The 23,273-nt window shown below is 36.8% G+C and overlaps 1 protein-coding gene across 1 annotated transcript in view; it reads left to right on the forward strand.

Moving 5' to 3' along the window:
* Nucleotides 1–23,273, forward strand: part of HORMAD2 (HORMA domain containing 2) — a 97,346-nt gene that overhangs the window by 13,236 nt on the left and 60,837 nt on the right. Inside the window, exons 2-6 of the mRNA XM_063087744.1 lie at nucleotides 10,301–10,442; nucleotides 12,928–12,991; nucleotides 13,504–13,540; nucleotides 17,291–17,311; nucleotides 17,993–18,019. Of these exons, the coding sequence (XP_062943814.1) occupies nucleotides 10,301–10,442; nucleotides 12,928–12,991; nucleotides 13,504–13,540; nucleotides 17,291–17,311; nucleotides 17,993–18,019 (291 nt within the window). The remainder of the gene's footprint in view (nucleotides 1–10,300; nucleotides 10,443–12,927; nucleotides 12,992–13,503; nucleotides 13,541–17,290; nucleotides 17,312–17,992; nucleotides 18,020–23,273) is intronic.

Consider the following 23,273-nt stretch of genomic DNA (forward strand, 5'->3'; position numbering starts at 1 on the left):
AAAATAATTCCAATTAGATTAGTGTAGTCTCCCTAAAGTTGTAACAGCTATCAGCTAATTCTGCCACTAAATTTTGTAATCCTCCAGAACCTAACCAAATACATTCTAGTATTTGAAGACTTACTTCAAACAGTGAGGTAATAGTGAGTAAGTAAGACCTATTCTTAAAAAGAACTTCAGCAGTTCTTTTTAAGAACATAAGATACTCTGGTGGTCCTAGAGCTGGAGTGATTTTTTTTAACTAAAGCATTTAATTATAGAAAAAACCCCCCAAAACCAAACAACTTCATTATCCAAGTTTCAGGGGTTTTCTGTTGCTTTTAAGGATTAAATCCAGTTTCTTTAATGTGGAATTCTAGATTTGCCACAACTTGGCTTCTACCTACTTCTTATCTTCTCTCCCACTCTCCCTTGCTCAAACTCTCAGTCTCAGCTAAACTGGGCCGATCATTGTGCCCCAGATATGTCACAGCATTCTTGCCCTCTTGTCTTTATTAACAACATTCCTCTCCTTTGCTGCTTATTTGAATACTACCTTTTCTTCTGGGGTCAGCTTGGTGTCACTTTCTCCACAGAGCCTTCCTACTGAGGCACAGCCTCAGGTAACCAACCACTCACCCTTCTTGCTTCTGTAGTCTCTAGTGCCTCTATACTCACTCATTTGGCCCATAGTCTCTGCTGTCTTGCGTGGTAACTCCTCTTTTATGTCCAAGTGTCTTCTCTCCAGCTGGATTGTAAATTCTATGAGGGCACAGGTATTCTCTTTATTTTACTTTTGGTTTTCTTTATTTGATATTTTACAATTATTGAAGTAATACATGCTTGTTGTAACAAGTGAAACCATAGACAAAAAATAATAAATTATTGAACGAGGCACTATTCTAAGCACTTTATAGACATTAACTCTTTTAATCTCCACAATAACCCAATAAAGTATTACTATTACCCATATTTTACAGATAAAGGAATTGAGGTGCAGAGAGGTTAAGTAATTTATGTAACATCAGGGGCTTGCCACCAGTTCTTATAAAGTTTCATAACAACATAACTGTACCTATTCAGTTACAGAGTGTCTATGGAGTCTTTCATGCTATAATGGCAGAATTAACCGCCAAGCTTAAAATATTTACTATCTGGCCCTTTACTGAAAAAGTGTACTGACCCCTGCCCCAGATCATACAGCTGTTAGTAGTAGAGCAAGGATTTGAGCCCAGCTGTTTGGCTGCAGAGTCCATGTTCTTAACCACTCTACACTGCTGCCTCCTTTATATTCCTCTACCCTCAAGTTACCCTCTGAGGTGACTAGTGTTAACAACTTCACATTTCTTTCCACATTTCTTGCTTATACAAACATGCACAATCATCTATCTATCTCTACACACACACACACACACACACACACACACACAGTTGATTCTAGTTATTCACAGTAGTCATGTTCTACAAAGTTGCCATGAACACTGAATTAGTGAATACTGAACTGCTGCTCTTAGGGGAAATATAGGGTTAGGTTCCTGTGAGCCTCTGGTCACAACATTTTTGTCAACCAATTATTACATAACTTGTTTTATGTCTGTTTCTGTTTAAAGGCACATTACTTAATATATATTGTTGATTCATTAACATTAAACTCACAGCCAATAGCACTATAGTCATGAGTGAGTGAACATTATTTAACACATGTATTTTCTCTATAAGGTATGTCACAGCCTTCTTGAACTTAGGAACACTAACCAGTACTTCAGCACTATGCATGGGGTTCATTTTAAACAGCAAAATCACCAAAGACGGAACAAAAATGTAAAAAATGGGGCACTGAGTAGACCAAGGAAAGGACACATGAAACGAGAGTGCAGAGTGGCCTTGTTTGACCTCACCTGGGAATGCACGCATCAGATGACTGAGATGTGTTGCTGCTCTGCACATATCCATGAATAATTGCAAAAATGAAAGAGTGTGGGTTTGGGAATTATAAATAAATTTTAGTGAGTAGGCAAATTCACAAATATGGAATCTAGTAATAATGCAGATTAACTGCATATACCTATATCGGCATTTATTTATTGATTTGCTTTACAAAATAAAGTCATTCTATTCTATACACATTACATAGAAATTTGCTTTTTTCTTTTAACAATAAATCATAAATATTTACAAAACTTAGTAGATCTAAAGCTCTTTTTTTCCTTCTTTCTCTGTGCCTATGTATACTACCACACATATTTTTTAAATTAATGGTATTCATATCCTATATGGCTGATCTTTTTATCTCTTTGCATTCTTAATATGTTACACACATTAGCAATCAGTAAATTCTTGTTGCTTAGAAAATATTTATTTATTTACTATTTGGTGTCAAACACTGAGGTAGGTAGTGGGATCACAAAAATGAAAAAGACATGGCACTCTGACTTCAAAGATTACATTAACTGGTACTAAATGTCATCCTTGCAGTATGAAGTAAGAGTGGAACAGAAGGTGTAATTATTTCTACCTTGAGGAGACTGGGGAAGCATTAAACCAGAGGTGACACTTGAATGTAAGCTACACGAGAGAGAGGATTTTTATCTGTTTTGCTTACTACGGTATCTCAGGTAAAACTACCTGAAATATAATGATTAAATAAATATTTGAATTAAGATTTCCATATTTTGGGAATGGAAAGAAGAGCATTCCTGGCCAAAAGAACTGCATAAGACAACATTTCCCAAACTTATTTGACAAGCAAACAGTTAAAATTTTTTACTGAGAGTATATATTCATAAAATGCATGTGATTGCACAACTAAATTAATTTTTACAAACTTAACACATTTTTGTAACCAGAAGCTAGATCAACAAACAGAAGAGTACTAACACTCTCTCTCACCCCCTCTCATACTCCCTTTGAGTCCTTATCCCCTCTCCCTACCAAGACAAACCACCATCCTAACTTCTAACAGCATTGATTAGTTTCACCTGCTTTTGTACTTGATATAAATAAAATCATATAGTAGCACTCATTTGTGTCTGCTTTCTTTTGCTCAGCAGTGTGAGAGTCGTCATACTCTTAAGTATAGCTGTAGATCATTTGTTCTCATTGCTATATAGTATTCCATTGGGGGAATATACCATGATTTGTTTATCCTTTCTACTGTTGATGAGCATTTGGATAGTTTCCAGTTTGGGGCTATTACAAATAATGCTGTTATGAATGTTCTAATACATGTTGTTTGATGAACATATGTAAGCATATGTGCTGGGTGTATACCTATAAGTGGAATATGGTCATAGGATGTATATTTATTTAGCTTTATGAGATATCACCAAGCAATTTTCTACAGAGTTTATACCTATTTACACTCCCACAATCAGTGTTTAAGAGTTTTGATTGTTCCACATCCTTCTCAACATTTGGTATTTTTTGATTTTTAAAATTTTTTGCTGGAGGGCAGGCAGCCCCCTCTGCCCGGAAGCAGGCAAGAGAGCAGCACCTGGAAGCTTAGGCAGGAGCTGAGGGGAGCATCCCCCACCAGGAAGCAGGTGAGAGAGTATGCCAAAAACACCACTTCCACTCAGGTGACCCACCACAGCCACCACCAAATCCATGGATGCCATAAAAGGGGCTTGATGCCACAGCAATAGCCACAGCCCTGTGCAGGCAGCCTTCCAGAGACTTGACTGCATTGACACAAGTAGAGTCATGAGCTGATCCTGGAAAAAGAAGAGGATGGCTTTCTCCTGAAACCCCACTCCACAGTAATGGAAACAGTTGCTCTACCAAATTACCAGAAATCAACATAGAGATAAATCAACAGAAATATGAAATCCCAAGAAAATATACCACCAAAAGAATGCAGTAATTCTCAAATACCAGACCCTATACAGCAGGAAACCCTTGAAATGACTGAAAAGGAATTCCAAGCAACAATCTTAAGGAAACTCACTGAGATACAAGAAAACTCATTTAGACAACATAATGAAATGAGAAAAAAATTTAGGATATGAAGGAAGAAATTTACAAAGAGATTAATACCCTATAAAAGAATGTAGGAGAACTTATGGGACTGAAAGTTTCACTCAAGAAAATAAAAACCACAACTAATAGCTCAAGTAGCAGGCTAGAATAAACAGAAGAAAGAATTTCTGATCTTAAAGATAGTCTTTTTGAAATAATCCAGGTGGGCCAAAAAAAAAAAAAAAAAAAAAAAAGACAAAAGAGGGAAAAAGAATTTGAAAAAATGAAGAAAATCTAAGAGAGCTAGCAGACAACCTTAAGTACACAAACATTTGAATCATGAGTGTTCCAGAAGGGAAGGAGAAAGGAAAAGGCATAGAAAATGTATTCAGTGAAATAAATAGTATCAGAAAACTTCTCAGGTACAGGGAGAGACACGGACCTTTAGATCCAGGAGGCTCAAAGATCCTTAAACAGATTTGATAGAGTTTGAATGTGTTGTCCCTGCCCAAACTTGTGGAAATCTGATCCCCAATGTGGCAGTGTTGGGAGCTGTTTGAGTCACGGGGGCAGATCCGTCATGAACAGATTAATGCTCTCCTTGGGGGATGGGGGCCTGAGTAAGATCTTGCTCTATTAGATCCCATGAGAGCTGGTTGTTTAAAAGACCCCTGCACCTCCCCCCTCTCTCTCTCTTGCTTCCTCTTGCCATGTGATCTGCTTGTATCCACCAGCTGCCTGCCGCTTTCTGCCATGATTAGAAGCAGCCTGAGGCCCACACCAGATGCAGCTGTCCCAGAACTGTATGCCAATAAACCTCTTTTCTTTATAAATTACCCAGTCTCAGGTATTCTGTTATAGCAACACAAAATGGACTAATACAGAAAATTGGTACCAGAGAAATGGTGAGTTGCTATACAGATACCTGAAAATGTGGGTAATAGGCAAAAGTTGGAGGAGTTTGGAGGACTTTGAAGAAGACAAAAAGATGAGAGAATGTTTGCAACATTTTAGAGTTAATTGGTTAAATCATTGTGACCAGAATGTTGATAGAAATGTGGACAGTAAAGGCCATGCTGATGATGAAGTCTCAGATAGAAAAGATGAACTTATCAGGAATTGAACAAAAGATAACCCTTGCTACGCCATAGCAAGGAACTTGGCTGCATTGTGTCCATGCCCTTGGATTTTGTGGAAGGTGGGACTTAAGAGTTGTGAACCAGAATGTATGGCGGATGAAATTTCCAAGCAGCAGAGCATTAAGGAATCTGCATGGCTACTTGCAACAGCCTATCTGAGTTATGGCAGAAAAGGCATGATATAAAGTCAGAATTTAAAAGGAAAGCAGAGTGTAAAGATTTGAAAAATTTGCAGCCTGGCTGTGTGGTAGAGAAGCAGAGAGCAAGAGAAAAATGCATGGGTGAAGCAGACAGACTGGTTGCAAAAGACATTAGCTTGGCAATGAGGCATCCAGATGCTAATAGCCAAGGCAATGGGAGAAAGGCCCTGAGGGCATTTCAGAAGTCTGGAAGGGCTGCCCTCCCACCACAGGCCCTGAGGCCTAGAAGAACTGAGTTGTCCCGGAGGACAAACCCAGGGCGCAGCTGCCCTCGGGAACCTAATCCGTGCATCCCAGCTGCCTCAGGCGGCTCCAAGTATGGTTTGTGCAGCAGCTCTGGAGAGAACAAGCTGGAAACCTTGGCATCCACGTGGTGTTAAGTCTGTAGGCCGGCAGAATATGAGAGCAGTGGAGGTGTGGAAGCCTCCACCCAGACTTCAGAGGATGTATGGAACAGCCTGGGGACCCAGGCAGAGACCTGTTGCAGGGGTGGAGCTGCTGCAGAGGCCATCTACTAGAGCAATGTGGAGCAGGAAAGTGGGTCAGAGCCCCCACAGAGAGCCCCCACCAGGGAAATGTCTACTAGTGCCAACACAGCAGGGCTGCTGCCAGGACCCCAAATCTGTAAGGCCACTGGCAACATGCAACACCGGCCTGGAAAAGCTGCAGGCACCAGTGTAGCCCAGTGGGCTGTGTCCAGCAGAGCTGTGGGAGTGAGGCTTCCCAATGCTTTGAGGACCCAGATGCCCCATTGTGCCCAAGATGCAGGATTTGGAGTCAAAGAAGATTATTTTGGAGCTTTAAGACATAACTTCTGCCCTGCTGGGTTTTGGACCTGTTTGGGGCCTGTTTCTCCTTTATTCTGGCCTATTCCTCCCTTTTGGAGTGGAAATGTTTACCCAGTGCCTGTTCCACCATTGTATCTTGGCAGTAGATAAATTTGCTTTTGATTTTTACAGGTTCACAGCTGGAAAGAGTTTGGCCTTTGGTCTCAGATGAGACTTTGGACTTTGGACTTTTAAGTTGGTGCTGGAACAAGCTAAGACTTTGGAGACTGCTGGGAGGGAATGATTGTATTTTGTATGTGAGAGTGACATGAGTTTTGGGGGGCCAGGTGCAGAATGATAGAGTTCGGGTGTGTTGTCCCTGCCAAAACTTATTTGGAAATCTGATCCCCAATGTGGCAGTGTTGGGATCTGTTTGAATCATGGGTGCAGATCTGTCATGAATGGATTAATGCTCTCCCTGGGGGAAAGGGGCATGAGTGAAATCATGCTCTGATAGTTTCCACGAGAGGTGGTTGTTTAAAAGACCCTGGCACCTCCCCTCTCTCCCTCCTGCTTCCTCTCGCCATGTGATCTGCTTGTATCCACCAGCTGCCTGCCACTTTCTGTCATGATTAGAAGCAGCCTGAGGCCCACACCAGATGCAGCTGTCCCAGAATTGTAAGCCAATAAACCTCTTTTCTTTATAAATTACTCAGTCTCAGGTATTCTATTATAGCAACACAAAACAGACTAATACAAGATTCAACCCCAAAAGATAGATCCTCTCTAAGGACACTTTATAGTCAAATTGGCAAAGCTCAAAGACAAAGAAAGCAAGAGAAAAGGAAGCAAGAGAAAAGCATCAAGTCACCTATAAGGGAATCCCTATCAGACTAACAGCAGACTTCTCAACAGAAACTCTACAGGCCAGAAGAAAATGGGATGATATATTCAAAATACTAAAAGAAAAAAACTTCCAGCCAAGAATACTGTACCTAGCAAACCTATCCTTCAGAAAATAGTGTATTTGCCAGACAAACAAAAACTGTGGAAGTTCACCACCACATGACCAGCCCTACAAGAAATCCTCAAGGAAGTCTTGCATCTGGTGTCCAAAAAGTAATAATCACTGCCATGAATACACAAGAAAGAACAAAACCCATTGGTAGAACAAAAACACAAACAAGAAAGAGAAAGAAACTAAATCTTACCATAACAAAAAACTGTAATGACAATTTAATGTCCTTGCTCTATTTCTTTTTTTTTTTTTATAAAAGATGACCAGTAAGAGGATCTTAACCCTTGACTTGGTGTTGTCAGCACCACGCTCTCCCAAGTGAGCCACGGGCCGGCCCTCTTGCTTTATTTCTGATTTTAGTAAGTTTGGTCTTCTCCCTTTTTTTCTTGGTCAGTCTAGATAAGGTTTGCAAATTTTGTTGATCTTCTTAAAAAATCAACTTTTGGTTTTGCTGATTTTCTCTATTGTTTCTTAATCCCCTATTTCATATATTTTTGTTGTAACCTTAATGTTATTTACTACTTATATTTGTTTTTGGTTTAGTTTGCTGTTCTTTTTCTATTTTCTTAAGGTAGAAGTTTACATTACTGATTTGAGATTCTTCTTATTTTTAATGTAGGTGTTTACAAGTATAAATTTTCCTCTAAGCACTGCATGAGCCCTACATCCTAAAATTTTGATATGTTGCGCTTTGATTTTTATCTCAAAGTACTCTCTAATTTCCGTGTGACTTTCTTCTTTACCCATTGTTTATTTAGGAGAGTATTGTTTAATTTCCACACGTTTGTGAATTTTCTAAATTCCCTTCTATTATTGTGGTCAGAGAACTTATTTTCTATGCTCTTAGTCTTTTTAAATGTATCAAGACTTGTTTTGTGGCAAAAACCAAAAAACCCCTGCATTTTACATTATATAGTGATGAATATGCCAACGATCCTGATTTGATCATCACATGTTGTACACAAATACTGATAGTCAACTCTGTACCTTACAAATATGTATAACCAATTATGTTTCAATAAAAAAATTAAAGATAAAGATAAAAATAGGGAGATTGAGCAAAAAAAATTTTTTGGCCATTTTGGTGGGTGTGTAATGTTCTCTCATTGTGATTTTAGTGTGCATTTCCCTGATAAAGTTCAAGAACTTTAAACTTGTTTATTAGCCATTTGGATGTGCTCTTTAGTAAAGTATATGTTCAGGTCTTTTGCCCATTTTTCTATTTGATTATCTGTCTTTTTCTTATTGAATTTAGGGATTTTTTATACATCCTGGTGTGAATCCTTTGTTAGACATACATATTGAGAATTTCTTCTCCCAAAGTTGCCTCTTTGCTCATTATAGTGTATTTAGGAACAGAGGTTCTTAAGTTTAGTATAGTCTAATTCATCAATATTTGGAAAATACTTTAAGACTATAATGTATTGACATAAAACCAGCTGGAATTCATGAGATATATTTTGTGCTTGGCTTAAAGAAGACAGCAAAAGGCAGTCTCATAATTAATTGTGACAAAAATGATCAAATTTTAATTTTTACATTAATACATATAGGCAATAAACGTTGAATAGCATAAGTCCATGTTGAAATGATAACTTGAGATATCCAACATAGACTGTTCATCAGCAAATATTCTATATATGCAGGATGACTATTGGTAGATACTCTTTACATACTGAGACAAGAGTCACAAATTCATTTAACTGTCACTCTCTTATGATGTTCCTCATATGGCACACTGTTTCTTAAGGCAGACTATCCAATCATTTAAGAACAACTCTATAAATTTGTTCAATATGTCATATATATACACACATATATAAAATTTAGAAGGAAGCTATTGCTAGCATTGATACTTTTTGTAGAACACCATCTGACATCTTACAGGACTGTAGTATACCTCAGAGCTCTAGCTTAAGCAAAGTACAAAAAAGTATGTAAATACATGGTAGGTGATAGAAGCTGAATAGTAGTTCCACATGGCTAGAGAGTAGTGTGAATGGGAGAGGACAGGGGAGTGGGGGCAGAGAGGAAGGGATGGGAGATAAGCAGGAGGAATAAACAAGAATAAGATTTTGACAGTTCTCAAGTGCCCCACTAAGGTACTTGAACTCTATCCTGTATGAACACTGGGGGTGTCATGATAAGATCTGTATTCTTGAAAATTAACTCTGATGGCAGTGTGGAAGACAAATTGGATGAAAGGAACTGTTGGCAGGTAGAGCAGGGGCTACTGCAATAATAAAGGGGAGGACTGAGTATGTTCTAAGCTGAGGCAGTGGCAGTGAGAAGGGAAAGGACAAAACAGACTTGAGAACTCTTCAAGTGAATGGAATTTAGTGATTGGACATGAGGTGTGAAGGAGAGAGAGAAGCCAAAGACGAAGCTGCTTCTAGCCCAGATGATTGGAGTGGATGCTGATTCACCTGTTTGAGAAGGAAACCTGAGATCAGGTTTAGCCAGGAGTGGTTGAAATAAACTGAATTTAAGGGATCTACAAAGTGGTCTAGATGCAGATGTTCAGAAAATAGGAATATAGACGTGAGACTCAGCAGAAATAGGGACTTGAAGTCTTCTCTGTATAGGCTGTAGCTGAAGCTGTGAAACTAGAAGAGATTATACAAGAAGAGAGTTATGAGAAAAGGACTAAGGACAGAATCCTGGGAGAGAACCAACATTTAAAGGGCAGAACGACTGGAAAAAATAAAAGAGACTGAGGTAGATTATGTAGGGATAGGTGAAAAACCAAAATAATGTTATGGCATCTTGAGGGAAAAGAAAAGAGTGTGTAAGCAACATTGTCAAACGCTGCAAAAAAGTTACACATTATGAGGAATGAGAAGAGGTCAATGACAGGATGTATTTGGTGACTCTGGAGAGAACAGTGTAGAATGGAGGAGGGTTAAAGCCAGATTGCAGTGGGGTCTGAGGACTGTATAAGAAGGAAGGAGGTTATATAATCATAGTATAACTCTAGTTTTGCCTCAAATCCATGGATCATTGTGAAATAAATCATTTTAGTTCTTAAATTACTTGGGTGATTATCTCTGCCTTACGGCTCTACCTTGCCCATGAATATCTAATTTAATGCAGTATTCAATGCCCTGTTTTCTTTTGAATATCTTAAAAAGTTATCAAATTTGAAGTCTTGAAAAATCTCTTCATAATATCTGTGGTAATTATGTGATGGGATGAATACATTAAAGAATACTAATATTTTTCACGTTTGTTTTATTCCAGGAAACAGTTTTCCCATCCCAAATCACTAATGAGCATGAGTCATTGATAATGGTGAAGAAACTTTTTGCTACTTCTATCTCATGTATAACATATCTAAGAGGACTTTTTCCAGAGAGCTCTTATGGAGAACGCCATTTGGATGGTAAAATTCAACTAAATGGTTACTTTGGCTGTTGTAGCCATTTTCCCTATTTAGAAGGAGTGAACTTCTCATTTCTCACAGAGTGCACTAATTTTACCTCATGGGCCTGCTCTTTAAGACCAATTTGCTAATCCATTTTTCATTTTGGTTTCACTATGTTTAGTGGTTTTTTCTTATAGGAACCATTAATTTCTGGCTCAATACCAAATGACAGACTAAGGAAAAAAGAAATCTGTATGGACAAGGCCAGTAATTCTAAGATCTACCTATAAAAGCAACAACCAGATCAAAATCTATTTGAATGCTGTGGATTTGTACCATTTTGTGCCTCAGTTGAGTTTGTTCCTTGACGTATACTTTGGCATTGAGGAGTTCAAAGGAACTGGGGAAAAAACTCTTCTTCCTATTAACATATATAAATACACTGGGGGAAAAATGCCAAACTCATTTGTTGATTAGCATGGATATTTAGACAACCCCTCCCCCCATCATCTGATGGTCAATTATGTTATACTAATCAGTTCCATTCTTTTCTCACTTGCCAGGTCTTCTACTTTCATTCCTTTTGTTTCTTGTGCCCTTAAGTTTATCATCTCATTGCCTTATATTACAATCTGTTTCTGGCTCTTTCCCTTGATTTGTATTTTTTTTAAAAAATGTACCTAGGACTCTTCAATTTTTCAAAATCTTATTGTCTATTTGTTTGAAAATCTGGATTGTGAGTCTTGTTGATTTGTCACTAAAATAGGAACTGTCATTTGGAAAATAAATATAGAGAGCTACTAGTTTCCTTGTAAGATGTTATTTTTCAAAATCTAATTTTATATTTCTCATATCTGTATTTAATGATATAGCTTGGCCTCATTCACTTTAATTTTCTTAAGCAGTATTTGGCTCTTTATATGAACATCAATGAAATGTGTGTGTGCTATGAACACATAAGCATGATATTTGCGATCATGAAAACCTTATTTGTATTATGGCCTCCTTTGATCTATGGGATATAAATTTGTAATAGTGAATGTGTTTATATGTAGCGTATAGCTGCAGTTTCCCCTCTTGTTAAGAACTCAGAATTGAAAAGACATGTTTTGGGTAATTAGACACTTATTGTGTGCCAATCACTACCCTAGGCATGGGGGTGATACCATTTCTATGACTTTATTTTTTGTGACACTTATAGTGAAAGTTATGTCTCCCTCGCAATGACTTTAAGTAACATACATCATAAAAATGCTCGTTACACATATGTCTCACTCTCTTTCTGGTAATTTCTAAATGTTACACCAACATGGAATAATTTTCATAACTTTCAAGAGAGGTGGAGGTGATATCAACTTTAGGATAGGAGAACAATATGAGAAGGTGAGGTGACTCATGCAAAGTTATATATCAGTGATTGATTTTGGACTGATCAAACCCAAAACTCTTTTAATATGATCTTCCTTTTCTCCCCTAAGTAGTTGGATTTCAGATGGAAATAAATAGTTGGGAATAATCCATGTGAAATTTTTTTCTTCTTTTTTTGATTGGGAGGGAGAAAAATAACAGAAATGACCGAGATTGAGGTGTATGTTTTAAATCGATCACTGGAAGCCTCGCCAGTTAGCTAAATTGGTTAGAGCATGGTGTTATAATACCAAGATCAAGGGTTGAGATCCTTGTATAAGCCAACCCCCAGAACCAACCAAACAAACAAACAAAATTTGTCCCTGGATATGGTCTTAATACTACTGTTGACCTGAAAAAGAAACTGAGACCAAATACATACAGCAAGGATTTATTGAGCCAATATGATGATCACAGTCAGAGAGACACATAGATCAGGTTGCCCTGAAAAATGTGTTCAGAAGAGGGCCAGCAAAGCTTAGCATTTTATAATCACAAGAAGGGGGAAGGATCAAAGGAGAGAGGACAGCCCTGTCTAATTACTTCATCAGATTTTCTATTGGTTCTACATGATGTTTAGATTCGGGATTGTTACTAGGTTACATAAGTATTACAAGAAGCATTCTAGGTTATTTCATGGTTTTTTAGTGCTATTAAATCTGCTTGTAAGTTAAGATGGTCTTATAATAATGTTTCCCAGGACAGGTGGATGTGACTACTGACTTATCCCAGATCTTCCAAGGCACTGTAATTTAGCTGGCCTGGACAGAGCAGATTCTTTAGGTTTTTATTACCTCACTATTACTTAGAATTCAACAGAAGCAAAGAAGTAACACAAATTGTTTTTGTTACCAAGTCATTTGGCTACATTGTAGAAGAGGGAGACTGCTAAACTATAATCAGAATTGGGACTAAGCTAATTATCTACATAGAATTATTTTTAAAGTAGTTATTTAGAGATTCAAAGTGTTTTTATGCTATAAAACTAAATAAGTTATATAAATAAAATAGTTAAAGGAAATACCCTATTTAGCATGGGCAATTTCAGTACAGCAGTCTCTTACTAGATAAAAATAGACTGTTTCTGTTTTTGTAGACCTCAGTTTAAAAATCCTCCGAGAAGACAAAAAATGTCCCGGGTCACTACATATTATCAAATGGTAAGTAATTGAAATTCCACAAAAGTTGAACAACATTATTTTCATTATGGCTGAAATTACCCATAAGACTTTATTTGGTAAGATTATTTCCTTAAAACCAATACTTCCTTTCTTTCCCTCTTTATTTATTTTTTTTACAATTTCCTAGACATTTGTAACAATATTATTTTAAGATACTGATTTAACTTTGTTTTTGAAAGAAAATAGGCTTGTATAAAGATAAAAAAATCAATAAAAATTTGATTATTCATTATGTGCATGTCAGTATACTGAACATTATAGAAGACCCCCCAAAAAGATGTGGTTCCCTACCTCAAAATTGCTTACCTATTAGTAAGTTTTGTCAACATATTAAAAAATGCTGTGAGTTTTAAAAAATGATTAAATGGGAAAGGTAAAATGATTATCAATTTAATGTATGTCAAAGTAAAAAATTTAAATGAATTCTGTGCTTGGAATTTTTTTGGCTTTGCATCTGGTCCAAATTGACATCAATATTTCTTTCTTGACAGGATTCAAGGTTGTTTTGATGCTTTGGAAAAGAGATACGTAAGAAATTTTTAAAATTTACTCCAGGGAAGACTCATCTTTTATCCCTTAAAAAAAAGTTTACATTTTTATTTTGTTGTTGTGTTTAATAGCGTGCCAGTGTCTACATTTGCATTCATGAGCCAGTTTCCTTTTATTTTGTCTTTGTTGTCCCATTGATGTCTCCTTTACATCAATTAGAAATGAAACCCTCGTTCTTCTCTTTTACATACTCATATCTTTTCAACCACAGAATTTCTTCTGAAGTCACTGGAAGAGAGCTACAGGATGTGGGACAGGAGGAGACAGGAATCTGGCATCTAGCACACTGAACATGTTTGACATAGTGGCAATTCAATTTGCAAATATGAAAGGAAAAATTAACTTGAATAATTGGTTTTTACTCTTGGTTATTTTGTTAACTATGTTTGGTCCATGTGTATAACCTGTTTCCTCGAAATAGCTAGTACTGTACCTTGAGTTTTTTAAAAACACAGCTTAAATTTTATGTGCATCTGATCTTTCATCCTGTCCAAGATAGCTATGAAGGGTGTAAAAAAAGGAAGCTCTAGTCCTAACTGAAGAGACAAGATGTATATAAATGAAATTTCTACCGCTGCTTTCCCCCCTTTTCCATGTGTGTGTCTTCGTTTTTCTCCTCAAACCTATTCCTTTAAGAAGTCTTGAGGTTAGTAAACCTTACATTGGATTATTTAGTGTATTCATACATGTCTCTTTTCACTGAACAGTTATTATGATTTATTCAACACTGACCTGGGGTACTGAGGGATACAAAATAAAACAGATGTAAGAAAGAGCTTATAGACCACGGTAGAAGATAAGTGATATTCATATGTAGGGCTGATGATCAACTGTTACACACTGGACCAGCTGTGCCTGTTGTTAAAATATTAAAATACTTCTATACTGGGCAGTAAATAGCTGCTTTTCTGAGACCCCATGTAATCCCCTCAAATATCCTCCCCCTCACTCCACGATGGCTCTTTTGTGATCTCCCCAGACTGCCCATAAATTCAGCAATGAAAGGGTTAAAACCTAGTCCAAGGGTTGCTTCCAGGAACCCAGCTCCAGGGCTAAGTTTGCATCCTTTCTGATTGGTCAGTACCTGTACCATATTGGACTTTACTGACTTTTTCATATCATTTTGATATTTTTCTGTAAAAATATCAGAGATATTTTGACTATCACCCCTGTCCCAAGTACAAGTGACCATAATACTTATGAGAAATTGACGCATGCCAAAGGAAAGATACTGATCATGTGCAGTGGAAAGAATGGAAAAGGAAATGTTATACCCAGTGAGGGACATGAGGGAAATCATTGATAGAAAATGGCTTTTGAGCTTTGAAGGCCCTGAGTATTTGGACAGGGGAAGAGGGGAAGAAGGTCACCACTGGCATACCAAACAATGCTCATTCATTCTCCTCATTCATTCATTTAGCAGCATTTCCTGGGTGTCCATCATTAAGTGGGCAGTACAATATAGTTAAGAGCTTGAGTTTTGGAGTCAATCTGGGGTGAATCCCAGTTCTGTCACTTAATACCTGTGTGACCTTGGGCAAGTAACCTACCTCTTGCTTGGTGCCTTAGTTTCTTTATATATAAAATGGGGATAATAATAGAACCTACCTTTTAGGGTTATTTGACAATTAAATGAGTTAATAATCAAAAGCAGTGGTTCCCAACTTTAGTTGGCATCAGAATCACCTGAAGGACTTGTTAAAAGACAGATTGCCAAACCCTACCCCAAAATTTCTGATGTGAGAATTTGCATTTCAGACAAATTCTAGGTGATGTTCTTACTGCTTGTCTAGGAACCATACTTTAGAACCACTGACCTCAAATGTTTAGAACAATGCCTGGCACATAATAAACACTACGTAAATGTTAACCATTCATTCATTCATTCTTTATACATTGGTTGTTTAATCTGTGCCAGGCATGCCTAGGCACTAGATGAGATAAAGAGTAAGATGTGATTCCTCCTCCCAAGGAGGTCACAGTCTAATAGAAAGAGTCACTTCTTAAATAAACAATTACAGTATTACGTGTACTAAAACAGCAGTGTAAAGTACAAAGAGTATCTAGCTAGTTTGGTGAATTTATTTTACTAAATGACTACCTGTATTACTGACTCTATCAAATTAACTAGGGAAGATCAAAAGACAAACTCTTACATATATGATTTAGGTTCTTAAGTAAATAGTATTCATATTGTTTTCCATTTGTTAATATTTTATAACTTTTCTCAGGTGATCTTGCTAGTAGTTTGAGTAAAGTCAAGTTTGAATATATAAAGATATTTATGATTATTTTTATTTATTTCAACAAGAGATGTTCTCTTGTTGAAGAGCATATTTATTTCTAGTGAAATTTTGGGTGATTTTTATACTGTTTTCTTTGTACTTTGATTATGCTTGAATTCTTTAAATCAAGCATGCATATGTATTTTTAGATAATTATTATTAAAAAGAGACTATATTGTATATAGCTACCTAACTTGCCTCCTATTCCCATTCTCTTCCCCCACCATTCCAACCCACTGTCCACACTACATTCTTTCAGAAACCTGAGTCTGATCATGTCATTCTTTTACCTAAAACTTTTCCAGGGCTTTAAAAATAGAGTTCAGAGGCCTTTGCATGATCTGCAAGGCCTGTATGATCCCTATCTGTCTTTCCAAGGCGTCATTCTTGCTCCCATGTTCAAGGCACACAAGGAATCTTGGACGTGCCAAGCCCCTTTTATCTTTGTACATATTGTTCTTTTTGTCTGGAAATTCTCTCCCCTACCTCATACAGTTTGCCTGGATAACTCCACTTTATCCTTCAGGTCTCAGCTTAAATATTTACTTCCCCAGGGAGACCTTCCCTGACACTCCTTGCATCCCCAGCCTAAATTGTCCCTTTGTTTAATGTTCTCATTGTACCTGGTGCTGCTTCTTCATAGCAGTTAACACAGTTGTAATAATGTAACTATCTGTACTATTTTTTTTGTTTAATGTTGGTCTTCCCTGCTGGTCTGCATGCTCTATGAGCTAAGGGCCATGTTTATTTTTGAATGACTGAATGAACTATTAATTAAATAATTAATATAAATTAGATTTTCACTGTGTATTCTTAAAATCAATTATATGCAGTAACCAAAATAGCCACACAGTGTCACTAAAGTTTTAGTCCTTTGATAAAAAATTACAGCTCCGGAAATTTCTGATTTGTATTCTAGTTTTTAAAAATTTATCATAGGCTTGGTTGTTTCTATGTCTGTACATGCTATTATATTACTCTTTCAAGCATAGAGAATCTGTTTATAGTAGTGTATATGTAGGATGGGCAAGGGTTTTATAGACCTCTCAAACTAGAATGTAACTTTTTAGCCACCCACCCCCTTTTTCTTTTGCAACGGGCTTATATAGGAATTGAACCCTGGACCTTGGTGTTATCAACACCACACTTGAACCAATTAAGCTAACTGGCCAGCCCTCGAGCTAGAATATAACTTTTTGAGAGAAGGGATAGTTATCTTGCTTATTTGTATCCCTTTCCTCTCCAGCTGAGCCTTCTGTATGTAATGGGCACTCACTTCAATGAAAGAATAATTAGTATCCCTTTTTCTGACCTTCTGAATAGTAATATTTTCTACCCAAATCTTTGGAACCCCTCTGAAATAATATTTTAATTAGCTTCTACTGAAAATGACACTGATATTGGTACAAATACATAATAACAATAGTTTTCTTTTCTCTTGAAGCTACACATGGCAATACTTACAGTAAGTACACGTTTAAAGACTAAATTTCTGTCTCTACTTCATTGTCTTTTGGCAAGCAAAACATTAAAACTGTACTCTCCCTTTCCTCCCCGACTTTCTTTATCTGTCTTATGACATTTTGGAATTTAAAAAAATAGGATTTATTAGAAGTTTTAATAAAAGATTACAAACTATCTCTTTGGCATACTATAATACATGGGAAAATACATAGGATATACTATGTGTTTTCTTCATCTATTGGCTCTCAGGATTTTTTAAAATTTTTATTTTTAGTTTGCAGACTCAAAGGTTTTTGTTTTTGAAGTTTTGTAGACTTTTTTGAAGTTTCGTGTATAACATGGCGTATATAGTTAAGAATAGAAAGAAAATGAGAAGATACCATTGAGAGTCTTAGGTATATGATTTATTAAAAAATTTTAAACCATAGCAAATTATTTATAATTTATTTGGACTCAGTCACAGTAATTATAAATACCTCACTATCAATTACTTTATATTCAATGTTCATAGAATATTCTAAAGACTCTCTATGTTCAGAGTATGAGCTATCTGTAGCTTGAAATATATGTCAATTCTCAATTAATAGAGCACAAATTGGACTCCTTATATAGAAAGTATATTCCATGAGGAGTAATCTAGTAAGATTCAGAAATTAAATGCAGTTTATTTTTCCTTAAACAGCTTTACACAAATCCCAAGGAACCTGAGGTAAGAACACACGCATATAGGTGGGCAGTGTGTGTGTGTGTGTATAGTATTTAAATATGTTTACCTGAGTTGAGGCTATAGACTATGTTACTAGACTACCATATAAGCAGAGTAACTTACAGTGAGCTCTTTCAGTACATTTTATTATTAGGGGATTTTCAAAACTATTTAGGGATATTGGGGGGGGGAAGCATTTAGTAGAACTGAGCCTATTCCTTAACATGTTAACATCAAGACTTAATGTATGAATGTAACAAAAATCACATTTTACTATTTATTTTTATTTTAACTGATTCTGAATTTCTGTTTATAGCCTTTTGGAAAAATAAATGAGATATGACATAACTCTGAAGTTTTTTGCCAACTAAATTCTCCCCTGTTGACCTTTTCCATAGATTTTCAGAGCTTTACCTCTTTACTCCTCTAGATTTCTTCCCTCTGCTTGGTTATTCCTATTCATACTCTAGGCCAACTTATGTTCAAATCTTTCATGAATGCCACTTTAGCTATTCTGTCTACACTTCTTCCCTAAATTCCTTTTCCAGCAGAACTCCACAATTTAATACTCTCATTTGGTTCATGTAGATTACTTTATCTCCCCAACCACATTATGAATTCTTGAGGACAAGAGTCTTGTTTTTTACCTCCCAGAGTGAATATTGTAGTCCGGGATACGTAATAGTTACTTGTACCACTTGGAATGGCAGCTGTGTCTGTGGCATAGAAATGAAGGGAGAAGCCCTCTGTTCTTTCTTCTCCTTCTGTTCTCTTGTTTTCCTCCTAGCTTTCTTTCTCCTTGCTTTCGGTTTTCCTTCTTTTAGCCTATGGATTTAGCCCAACTGGTGGTATTCAAGACTAAATTAAGCATTTTTAGACCTTAATATCCTTTCTTTGCCAGACTACGAATAGCTGTTTAAGCAAGGGGAAAGAAAACTCTTGCATATAGGTGGGTAGAAATTTCTCAATGCCCAAATTAGTGCTACCTCTTTTTATCTTTGTCTCTTGTTTAGTTTCAAAAAATGCTTTTTTTTTTTTTTTTTTTGTAGGTTTGAGGGGGAAGTTTCCAAACTAAATTGTTAATAGATTTTTTTTTTTTAGTGCAGTGTTTATCATGTTTTCTTATGCAATCAAAACTCCTAATTTGAAACCAGTGGTTTTTGGGGTGGTTAAATGCTGGGCAAATTTGGCTTAAGTACAGAAAAATATTACAGAGTAGGAAGAAAACTGTTAAATGAGTTTTGATGCAGGCATATATAATAATCAATTTAGGAAACAAAAGCTTATTATACAGTTAAGTTCTCAGCTATTGTTTATGACCCAGGAAAAAAATATCTTGAATGTTTACAGATTGTTCCCTATAGTAGTAATCCCTAACCTCTAGGTGTTCATGGCTCACTTTTGATTACTAAAAAATTTGGTAGCACATTTGAGGGTATTAAAAAACATGAAAGAACACCACACAAGTCAGCAATAATCACAGTATAACTACTACTGTGGTATAGCAATGTTCTAGTACCTAAAAGTATCCATGAGTTTACACTGTTTATCAAGTCACTGATACAACTGTTTACCTTCCTGATCTCATTCTCTTAGCTACTCACAGAACAGCATTCTCACGTAAACATAGTCTTCAGCATTTATCTGATGTTGTGCCGTATTTCTTGAGTCATACCCCTAGAAGTATATCCTTCCCTAAACAAAATTGTGCAAACAATAACAATGTTAATATTTACCTGAAGCAAAAATACACTTTACACGTGGATTAAAATTTGCAGCACTTTTGTGAAGAGTATGTCATGGTACAACAGTTGAGAACCTCCAGCTTAAATCAAACAAGTGTGCTTCCCTAGTTAGAAAGCCAATAGAGTTTTGAACATTATACAAAGTTGTGGTGCTTCTGCACTTGAAGTTTTGTTCTGTTTGCTCCCATCTCATGAAAGAGATGAACCAACATAAGTAACTGAAGTAGAGAAGAGTGATAGTGTAGCTTTTCTACAGGCACATACCACAAAATGAGTGGCAGATTATTAATAAAATATGTAAGCCAAAATGTAAATATGTTAAAGAAAGTTTGGGCCGACCCCGTGGCTCACTCGAGAGAGTGCGGCTCTGGGAGTGCAGCAATGCTCCCGCCGCGGGTTCGGATCCTATATGGGTTGGCCGGTGCGCTCACTGGCTGAGTGCGGTGCGGGCGACCCCAAACCAAGGGTTGCAATCCCCTTACCGGTGACAAAAAGGACAAAAAAAAAAAAAAAAAAAGGAAAGGTTAACATGACTTAATGCATGATAGACTATAAAGAATGGTTACATATGAATATTGTGAGGAAACAAATCTTACTGTTTCACTATCTATTTCTTTGTGCCTACTGGACATAGTCAGCACTCACATTTAACAGATTGCTTCAGGAACTGAGCTATAGGTGGTCCCTATAGTATACTTATATATATATATATATACATATATATATATATACACTTTTATATAAGTATATTATACTAAAAGTATATATATATAATATACTTTTAGCTACTTAGTAATAAGTATATTATACTTATACTATATTATACTTATACTAAAAGTATATATATATATAAAATATACTTTTAGTTACTTTGTTTTTTTCTTAAAAAAAAACTTGCAGAATGAAATCCTAATTGAACATGAACTCTATCCTGGCTGAATATTTATTCATTCAGCAAATATTAAATGGATTTCTTTTCTGTGCTTAGCACTGTTCAAGGTATAAAAACGCAGAAGTGAATGGGATAGACAAAGTCCCTGCTGTCTAGAAACTCATTCTTATGAGGGAGGATAAACAATAAGTAAACAAAATGAGCACAGTTTCAGATAGTCATAATGCTATAAAGAAAATTTTAAAAGGTAGTGTGCTAGAGAGTGCTGAGGTAGAGAATGGAGAAGGAGGGACTGGATTGGATGGCTATGTTGGAAGGTTTACCTGAGGGGCCACTGTTTGAGCTGAGACTGAATGACCAGAAGGAATCAGCCTATGCAGGTCTGTGAAAGGCAACAGTATGTGACAGGCAGAATAACACAGTAGTTAACATTACAAGCACTGGGGTCAAATCCCAGCTCTACCACTTACTGGCTTTATGAATCATGAGAATAATAATTTCTACTTCAGAATGTTAGCTACACAAGAATGAACTGATGTAAGGTGTTTAGGACAATGCCCTAATATTATCACCATCAACTGGAGACAGCACGTTCCAGAGTATAGCTGTGTAAAGGCCCTAACGTAGGAAGGAATCTTTGGTGTTTGTGGATGGAAAAGGTGCCATGAGCCTGGAGATTAGTGAGTGGAAGGTAAAGTGGCAGGAGATAAAGTCAGCGAGGTAGGCAGGGGACAGATGAGTAGAGCATTATAGACCAAGGTAGTTTTTAGATTTTATTCTAAGGGTGGTGGGAAGCCATTCGAGGGTTTTAAGTAAAAGAATGACATGGTCTGGTTTGTATTTTCAAAAACTCTTTTTGGCTATAGAACAGAGAATGAATCAGATGGACTTGTGATTTGATTTGGAGGTATACCTGAAAAGTCTTGCCAATAAATTGGAATGTAGAAGAAGAAAAGCTGCGTATGTTGCTGTTGCTTTTGGTCTACGTGAACATATTCAGTATGATTAATAGAAACCATTGATGAGCATTTTAAAGGCTCATCTTTATTAGGCAACACTTCAGTATGAAAAGTGGGAGAATGTCTTATAAGGTGTTAAGAAGAGACAAATGCCTGCTATAAATATAAAAGATAGCTCACAGCATCAAAAAGCTAAAGCTGATTGAGAAACACGGGCAGGCAGAAATTAGGCATTGTTTGCTTGAGAGAACAATTATACCCAGCATTTGGCTAAGAGAGGACACTGTGTATCTGTTGCTGTAGGTACTTGCAGGTACCACAAATCTCACCTATTGTATTCGCAAAGCAGCCTTCTAAACTTTGATTTGTCAGGTACACTGTCTTGCTAGAAAAATACTTTCTCATTTAAAATTAACTCTATTACACAGCAGTCTCCTTAAAGTTTAAGTGGTGTGAGCCAATTTTCCCAAGACCTCATAACCTATGATTAAGTTATATGTTAAATTTCAAGATCAGCAGAGGTGGGAGACCAAATCTTAAAGTAACAGGAACACTGAGGCTTTTTCTGATCAATCTAACATTGTCATTCCTACATTGTCAAGGATCAAATACTGAACCAGATGAATGAGGAGCATTTTTTTGTGTTCTGACTTAAATTTTACTTGTCTTTAGCATCTTCTCCAGTTCTGTGGACAAATTGTACAACATATCTGGGCCAAACCTTTGCTTCAATTGCTAGGCAATCATTTTATTTTAAATGGAGTATGTCTTCATGAGGGAAGTTTGTCCCTCTTTATTTCTGGCTTTCTTAACAGTGAGGAGAACAGATAACAGTGGTATCTAATTTTTAGTTCAAGGTTGAAAAAACAAGACTTGATGTCATAGATCCCGGTTCCTTTACTAACTTTTCTAAGTTTCCTGTTGCCGTTCTAGTCTTCCTTGAATTACTGCAATAGCCTTTTTTTTTTTGGTACTTTTTTATTAGCATATTTATTATTACAAATTGTAATTTTTCTTTAAACCTTTACCCGACCGATCACTCCTCAAGCCCCCTCCCTTTCTTGCCACCCATCTCTATTTTCCTTAGGTTTGTTCTCTCCTTCTGAAAGTTCAATGTATTTGCAATAGCCTCTTAATTGCTCTCATGGTTTCCACTTTTTCCCCTGTGCACTCTTAAAGTAGCCAGGGTGATCTTTTATTTATTTATTTATTTATTTATTTATTTATTTTTTTTAAAGATGACCGGTAAGGGGATCTTAACCCTTGACTTGGTGTTGTGAGCACCACGCTCAGCCAGTGAGCGAACCGGCCATCCGTATATGGGATCCGAACCCGGGGCCTTGGTGTTATCAGCACCGCACTCTCCCGAGTGAGCCACGGGCCGGCCCCAGGGTGATCTTTTAAAAATGCAAATAATTCCCCTGCCTAAAACCCTTCAATAGACTTCTAATTTACTTAGAATAAAATCCAAATCCATTGCCATGGCCAACAGGCCCTCACAACCTCCTCTACAACTTCATCTCCTATATTCTCCCCCTTGCTCATTCATCTCCAGCCATTTGGCTTCCTGTCTCGTACTGGAAGAGGCATCCCTTCCTGCTTTAGAAACTTTGCATTGCTGTTTCCTCTGCCTGGGGTATCCTACCCACCTAGGTCTGCAC

This window comes from Cynocephalus volans, chromosome 2 (assembly GCF_027409185.1).
Source record: "Cynocephalus volans isolate mCynVol1 chromosome 2, mCynVol1.pri, whole genome shotgun sequence".
Taxonomy (NCBI): Eukaryota; Metazoa; Chordata; class Mammalia; order Dermoptera; family Cynocephalidae; genus Cynocephalus; species Cynocephalus volans.